Below are 8,012 nucleotides of genomic sequence, written 5' to 3'. Positions count from 1 at the left end.
CGCCGTCTCCCCCCCCCGAGCGACAGATGCAGCCGCACAGCCCCGCTCCCACCTCCCCTGGTTTGCACTTCTCTGAGCTGGTATCAGGCAGGGAAAGACGAGCTGAGCCTCACTGCACAGCCAGCTCTCCTCTCCTTCTAGCTGCTCTGCACCAAAAACTGCATGCAAAGGATGTGCTTTGGCTTCTTTTTTAAGCTTAGACGTTTTTTCTTATATCCACAGCTTTACACAATGTGAGGCTAAGCTGACCTCAGCCTGAGCCTCCCCTCAGAGCTTCAGTTAGGCTGGCAAAACCCTTATAGCCAGGGCAGAGGATTTTCAAAAAGCCCTATCATGAGGACACGATGCAGGCAGTGACGCTCAATTTCCACCTCCCGCGCAGAAGTCACCTCCCTTCTTGCACTTCCCACCTGTAAAACAGGGATTGCAATGATTTCCATGCGATGACTCACATCTTAGACTGCAGGGGAATAAAGGAGCTAAACTAACCCCTAGAAGCTCAACCATCCACTGGAGAAATGCAGCAGGATGAGGGCTGGCTGCTGCCAGCCAGCATCAGCAGAGCATCTCCTCCCCAAGGGCACCCCAAGAGGTGCTGCTCCTCCCGTATCCCTCCCTGCATCTTCTGGGAGAGCCAGAGCTTGAAATGTTTATGCTGCCACGAATTCCCCAGCCTGTAAACAGTCAGCCCAGAGCCTGCCAAGGGGAGAACAATGTTTTCCAGCCGTGCTGCAGCACAGACTTTCATACCACACACAGCGCTGCCAAGGCAAAGCTGGGCCCTTTCCCGAACATCCCTCTGCATCTGCAAAGCAGAAAGCCGAGGGGCTGCCGCAGCACAGCCTGCTCACCAAGGGATGGGTGCCTCTTCCAGCAGGGAAATTGGGACTCAGGTCATGGGATCTTGCTTGTGGACTCTTAGGATCAGTGCTGTGGATCCCTCCATCCTGGGAATGCTGCTCCACAGGCAGCAAAGACCTGGGTTTATTAAAAAGCCTTGCAAGAACTAGTTCTGCAGTGACCAGGTTTGCAGTGATCTTCCAGCCCAGGGAGCCCTCTCCATAGATCAATTAGTGTATGAAAATATCGAAATGGGAAAGGCAGGGCATCAGCAAAGCTCGCCGGGAAGCTACAGCACACTAATACCTTGTACAGAATTAGCAAACTCTGGATCAGGCCCTCCTGTAACTTCAGGAAGCACCCCAGGGCTATGGGGGCTCCTACTCCATGGGCATGCCTGCACAACCCTCAGCCCTATTCAACTTCTTGCAGGAAGAAGCAGGATGGTGAGACCCCACCACCATACCACCCTCCCTGGGAGACAGGCAGGGTGAGCTGCTGCCCACACAGCCCGGTCCCGGGGAGCACAGCCCAGCTCACACGAAGAGCTCCACAGGACCAGGCCAGACACCAATACCTGGAAAAATGCAGTAAAGGCTCACTCCTTTTCCCCCTTGCATGGCCTCTCATGGTGCCCACCCAGCTCCCCGGTATACCCAGCATTTTGCTGGTGAGTCCCCAGCAGTGGGAGCCCAGGGGCTGTGGGAGCACAGACCACCACAGCAGAAACTTCAGCCGGAGCAGCAGCGATGCACTCTAGCTGAAATCCTTCATCCCATCCACCCTGGAGCCTCGAAAAGCTGATGAACAGGAGCTTGCAGGCAGCGGGATTTGGACACACAACTTCCAGCCCTCCCTCCCTGCATGTGGACACCCTCTAGGACACTCTCATTTCCCCCACGCCACACTGGGGTCCCCAGAGGCGTCACCGGTAGCAGAAGCTGTTCAAACCAAACCACCAAGCTACGCGAATCCTCTTGCTGCTCTTGATTCCCACCAGCAAGTCACATGAGGCATTTCTTCCCCAGTACTTGTAGTGCAGTTGCATCTGCTGTCAGAGCTGCTCAGCACAATTTCTTAAATATAAGAAAACTCACAAGCAGGAATTTTAACCAAATTGCTGGAAAGGCCAGCAAAGATCAGGGCACTGATACACCAGCAACGGTGTGACCCTTTGAGCCCTAACATATTCTCTGACTGCTCAAACCAGCACAGGGCTCTCAGAACAGCGGGCAAGGGAGCTCTCTGCAAGGCTTCAGTGAGTCCTGACACCCCTCGGGGTGTTCGCCTCTGAGACGTGCCTATGGATAATGCACCCCAAGACATGGAAGGATGCATGGGACCACAGGCCACATCACGTCACCAGCTTTAACGACAGCTGAATTCAAGCCAGCTCCTCGGGAGCGGGGTTTGCTGACTCCTAAGGCAAAGACCCCAGTGCTGACCCCAAGCTGCTGCTCCTGAGGAGGGTCCAGAGAGGACAAACATCGTTGGAGAACAAAAACAACTCGCCAAGCACGTTGCAGGCAGCTGGCGCAGGGGAAGAACTCACCCACGACCATGATGTTGAACTCAAATCCCTGCTTCATGGCTTTCCGTCTCATCTGCTCCAGGATGGCGTCTATTCCCACATAGCCAAAGTCCGCAGCCGGCTTCTCCGGCCGCATCGGCACCGGCTGCTTGGGGCCGGCATCCCGTGGAGCGTCTGTCATGCTGGGTGCGTGGCTGGGAACTGCCTCTGGACCTGCGGAGGCAAAGAGAGGGTGGTCAGGGGTGGCAGGCAGTGCCGAGCACACAGGGATACTGCTCCTGGCATGAATGAAAGGAGCTGCCTGTTGCATCGAAACAGGAATGTGTGGGGATGTGGGGACTCAGGACATCGGGAGGCTAAGAGGAAGGAGGCCATGTGGGATCTTCCTTCACCTGTAGTTGCATTAAATTTGGGATTCCCCTTCTTAACTTACTGGATTCACCTTGACCCTGCCCACATCACCAAGCACAGGGATGCTGCTACAGGGTGAGCAGGCACACCACGTCCCATGAGCAGCCGATCCGCTACTGTGGAGCAGGACCCAGCACTGAGAAAAGTCCTCGGCATAAGTCCAGGAGTTTATTTAGTGAGTGACGAAGGCTTTTAGCAACACAGCCTTGTGCTTGGGCACTGCCGTTAGAGACTCGGAGACCTACACAGCCTGCCCACTCCTCGTAGCGCTGTAATTACAGCACTATGCAGAGCGCTGGTGGGAATGCCTTGCGGCCACGTTTCGGGTAACTGAATGGCTTTGCAGATTCAGAAGAGCCCTTGGCTTCTACCAACACATGACCTCCTCGAGCTCCAGCTGACGCGGCGCAGAGGCTGCTGGCCCCAGCTCACTTCTTGCCAAAAACCCAACACATCTGCATCAAAACAGGTCACACCAGACAACACTCACGCAGCCACCGAGCTTTCACAATCCTGCTCTAATTCTGCTGGTATCTGCCTGAGGAACCCAAACCCTCTGGCTTCCCTCAGAGACAGGGCGCTTGTCTCCTCAGCAAGACAGCCCCAGGTTAGCAAAGCACTTCAGGAGAAGCAAACAGACGCTTACTGCCTCATTTAACACCTTCATAACAAAAACTGGGGAACAATCCACTCCCCCAGGCTGAGCATCTGCCACAGGGAAGGACAAACAGCCCCAGTGTGCTACAAGGTGGGCATGCACAAGGTCAGCCTGGTCCTTGCAAGCTCCTGGAGGTATCAGGCGCACACAGCAAGCTCCTCTGATGCAGGCATGGAGAGGCAGGTTTTAGGAAAACACACTTTGGAGAGCCCTCCCCAGCCCAGGCTGCTGCTGCTTAGGTCCCTGCCACCACCAGCCTAAACAAGCATTTTATTTTTGTTAAAGCTTTTTGCAATGCTTAGTAATTAATTTTTACTATTTATTATATTATTATTAATAAAAACATTATTATTTGCAAAGGACTTATTGAAAATTCTTCATCCTCATTCTTTCAAACAGGAACATAGCTCTCAGCTCGTCTCCTCATCCCACTGTTATTTCTGGCCCTTGATGAGGTGCTGCCTGGTTTTCTCTCCCTCCCTCCAAAGGCATTTGGCTGTAGGAATGTGGCTGGTCCAAAGCCCATCTTGCCTTCTCCTCCAGTGACAGGCAGGAGCAGCGTCAGACCGGAGCCTGACGGGGTCTGCAAGGCGGAAGCGCTCATTTCCTGCGAGCACAGCGCGCTGCCACACGCTCAAATATAGGCCAAGCAGAAAAAAATACAGTAAAAAGCAAACGCAGAACTGATCCCAGTGACTGTTGGGTCACTTTGAACACTTTTTTCCAACCCTCAATCCCTGGCTGTGCAGACCAGCGTTACTCAGAGAGCTGCAAACACTCCGTAGCTGACACGCACGGCAACACGCTCCTCCCGGGCCACACACGGATCAGGCTATTGCCCAGCTGGCAACGCGCTGCCACGCTGCCCCTTGCACAGCCGACCCGCCTGGCGTACCCGAGGTGTCGCCACAGATCCCACACTAGCCCTGTTCCAAAATGGGTAGGCCAAAAGCGGGAAAAAAAAAAATTCCTACGTACCACTAGAAAAAATAAATCACGCGGAAAACACGCTGCCACGGGCAGCAGCGCTGGGTTATGCAATGGCTTTAAGCTCCGCAGGCATCGCGTGCACGCACAGGAGTGCTGGCCCCACGGGACGCGACGGCTGCTTGGGAAATGAGTGCAGGTAAGGCATGCAGAGAAAAATTAAGAAATGAAACAAATGGAGCAGAAAGCCACCCTCCGCTTGTGAGAAAGGCCAGGAGCACCTCCAGCACCTCCTGGCTGCTGCTCGCCTGTCAAGCTCTGCAGATGAGCAGCGTGCAGAGGGGCTGACCCCCCTGGGCACGGGGACGTACGTGCAGGCAAACCTGTCCCCAGCACAGGCAGCAGATGCTACGTGCTGCCTCACCATACTGCCTTCCGTGAGAGAAGGAGGGCTTGGGACACCGCTGCCCCCAGGAAGACAAAAGCCACAGGAAGCGGGGAGATGGCAGGCGGCGGTTCGGAGCACGCAGGCGCGCTGCCGCCGGGATGCTCTGAAGCAGCACAGCTGGCACCATGGCCCACACAGCTTCAGCTCACTGGTGGGAAAAAGTAATTTAAAGGACATTTTCTTCTAGCACCGGGCTCCTGCTTGGCAAAAAATATGATAAAAATGAATATATTGCAAGTAGGAGTATCTGCAGGACAACAGGGATGCAAAGACACAAATGCCCCAGTGGCACCAGCAGAGTCTTCACTTTTCTTCTTAGCTTCCCAGCACCAAGCTGGTAATTTCTTAGCAAGGACTCCAGCATCCCACTTGGCTCCAAGAGGCTTGTGCCAGCAGAGGCAGGATGCAGGCAAGCTGCAGGACCACTCCACAGCACAGGCACATGGGGATGCTGTGCCGGGTGTCAGGGAGCACTCCCGGCAGACACTTGTCTAAAATAGAAAGATTTTAGACATAAATTGGAACAGAAGTAGTGGCTGCACTGCGGGCAGATCCTGTACTTGCTTGACCCGCTGTGGTCTCTGCAGGGATGGTGCCAGCATCGCTGAGCCGACCCTTCCATCTTCCTGTAAGAAGGGTTGGATTAGTTGGATTAATCAACACCCAATACTGCCCGAAATTCCCAACTGCCACCTGGGCAGAGCAGGATCAGACCTCACGCACCATGGCTTAACCAGTGCCATCCCAACACAGCTGCTTGTCCCTCCCGTGAGGAGGGAGGCTGGGGAAGCGCAGGGGCTGCTCGCTTTGCTGATGGGGGCAGAGACCCCAGAGCCTGCAGCTCCCTCCAGCTCACGTATTCCTGGATAAACACGAAGCAGGCGGGAACATCTGCCTGTGCCATATTTAGACCTCCTCTGCCTGGAAAACCCTCCCCACGTGGGCACGGGAGCTGGCGAGACCATCAGGGCAGCACTGCACGGAGTGGGAGCAGACCCATAGCTCCAGCCCGGGCAGCAGGCCGACTCAGGACAGCTGCTCCAGCACTGATTTTGCCAAAGACTCCAGGCTGTTGTGCTGTAATTGATGCACATCAGCCACGAGCCAAACCCAACATCTGCGAAGCAGCAGATGAAAGGCAACCCGCGGGGAGGGGAGCCCCGGGGAGCCCCCCGGGGAGCCCCCCACTCCTCCAGCCAGCTGGACGCCCTGCATGGACGGCTGTGGGACAGGCTTTGCGAAACGCCACTGTCGAGGGGCTGCCAGCAAACCGAGGGCTTAGAAACGCTGCACGGATGCCACGCGGCTGCAACCAGGTCAGCTGCGAGCAGGAGATGCAACGCGGGCTGTGGGCTCACCCAAAACCCTGGGGCTGTCAGTCCTCATCGAGGATTTGGGGAAGGGATCTGTAGGAGACTCGTGTTTCCACTGCAGGCATACAAAGTTAAATAACCCTTGCAGAGGCTGAACTGCGAATGTCTCATGTTCCCCAGGCCCAGATAGACCCAGCAGGCCTGTGCACTGCTCCAGGGATACACAGGGAGTGGATGCTGGCGATCCCAGAGGGCAGAGTTGATCCTGGAGCAGGGCTGGTGATGGACCTGGTGCTCAGCAGCTGCATGGAGCTGCCAGAGAGAGGCCAAGAGGCTGTACCTCTGCCACTGCTGCATCCTCCCAGCCACACGCCACCATTCAAGCCATCCACACACTGTACGGATGCACACGCAATCAACAGAGGAATGCTAAAGCTTGCTGGGTAAATCAAAGAAACATCCCTTGGAATGCAGGGAGCGCCAAGCATTTGCCACCTTTTGATGATTCTGCAGCCGGTTCTGCAGAGCTACAAGCACCCAGAAGACCAGGATGCCATGGTGGGGATAACTCCCCTTCCCTCCACGGAGTGGAGACTGGAAACACTGCAGGTGTCCAGATTTTTTGGATGGGGTCACGCGAACACAGGGAGAAGACTCACAGCAGTGAACAAGGCATATCAGGGTGTGAAAACACAACCGCGTCCCAGGCAGCTGAGCACCCACAGATGTTTTTGGGGGAGCAGTGCAGACCAACTGACCTTTCAATTTTTGGGAGCAGCAATCTTACAAAATCGTGCCTGTAGAGTGGAACAGAGACATTTTTAGAACCAAAGAGTGAACCTAGAGTTCCTGGTTAACTACAGCCGGCTGGTGGGACTGCAGCACGTGCAGCCTCCGAGGCCTCCCCCCTTTGCACACCAAAACGGTGACCACAAGCTATGGAAACGGATCCAGCCCTCAGGGGTGGCAAAGCCACAGCTTTCCCTTCCGAGGAGACAGCAGGGGAGGGAGGGAAGAAGGCAACAATGCTGGGGCTGGATGCAAACGCAGCGTGGCCCAGTCAGAACCACTGTGGGAGCTGAACGCAGCAGGGCTGTGCTGGTCCCCCAGGGATGCCTGGGTACCAGGGAATGCGAAGCACATCTCGGTCAAAAACTCGGGGGCAGCCAGCACCCCACAGGAGGGCTCAGCCTGGTGTGCAGAGCCACCGCCGCAAACCCTGAAGCACCAAACCGTAATTCAGGGACGTCTCTATAATTTAATTGCAATCATCTATGCCTGGCTGGCACAGCCAGGCCCGAGCTGGAGCCTGTCCCTCGCATCCCTGGGCACCAGGCTATGGTTTCAGGCTGGTTGAAAGCCCAAGCCCACCTACCAACTGGTTACGTTTGTTTCTCGGCTTGCGTTTCCACCCAGGTGCCAACAGACCCAACCTAGAAATAGCAGAGGATGCTTCACTACACTTCGTTAGACCAAATCCACCCAAGAGCTGTCAGAGAGACATCCTTGTGCCTCCTGCGCATGTAAGAATCTCCAGGCTTGAAGCCTTTTACTCGTGCCGGGGATAAATCCACTTTCAGAGTTTAAAAAAGGAGGCAGCGATTCCTGCTCTGGAGCCAGCACTCCGGTAGGCAACCAGGCAGGGCCACAGCACCGAGCCATGGGCACGAGCCGCGGGCACACACCAGGCACAGCTGCGCAGGTCGAGCCATCCCCGCTTGCCGCCTGCGCTTCCGTCCCCGCTCGCTGCGCGCTTCCCCCTCCCCGCTCCGGAAACGGTCCTCTGCAGCTCACCCCTCCGCAGCTCACCCCTCACTCGCTCTTTCGTTTACAAGAGATGGAGGCTCTGCATCCCAGGCTCTCCATGTGCTGCTTCCCTTCCTG

At 55.8% G+C, this 8,012-nt stretch overlaps 1 protein-coding gene across 1 annotated transcript in view; it reads right to left on the bottom strand.

Annotated features, from left to right (window-relative positions):
* SEPT9 (septin 9) overlaps nt 1–2,627 on the bottom strand; it is an 18,702-nt gene extending 16,075 nt beyond the window's left edge. The window contains exon 1 of the mRNA XM_010151935.1: nt 2,393–2,627. Within this exon, the coding sequence (XP_010150237.1) occupies nt 2,393–2,552 (160 nt within the window). The 5' untranslated portion in view covers nt 2,553–2,627. The remainder of the gene's footprint in view (nt 1–2,392) is intronic.
* Nucleotides 2,628–8,012: the final 5,385 nt, after the last annotated feature.

Source organism: Eurypyga helias, unplaced genomic scaffold (genome assembly GCF_000690775.1).
Source record: "Eurypyga helias isolate BGI_N326 unplaced genomic scaffold, ASM69077v1 scaffold6250, whole genome shotgun sequence".
NCBI lineage: Eukaryota > Metazoa > Chordata > Aves > Eurypygiformes > Eurypygidae > Eurypyga > Eurypyga helias.
The sequence above is the reverse complement of the archived record's forward strand: the minus strand, read 5'-3'. Positions and strand labels throughout refer to the sequence as shown.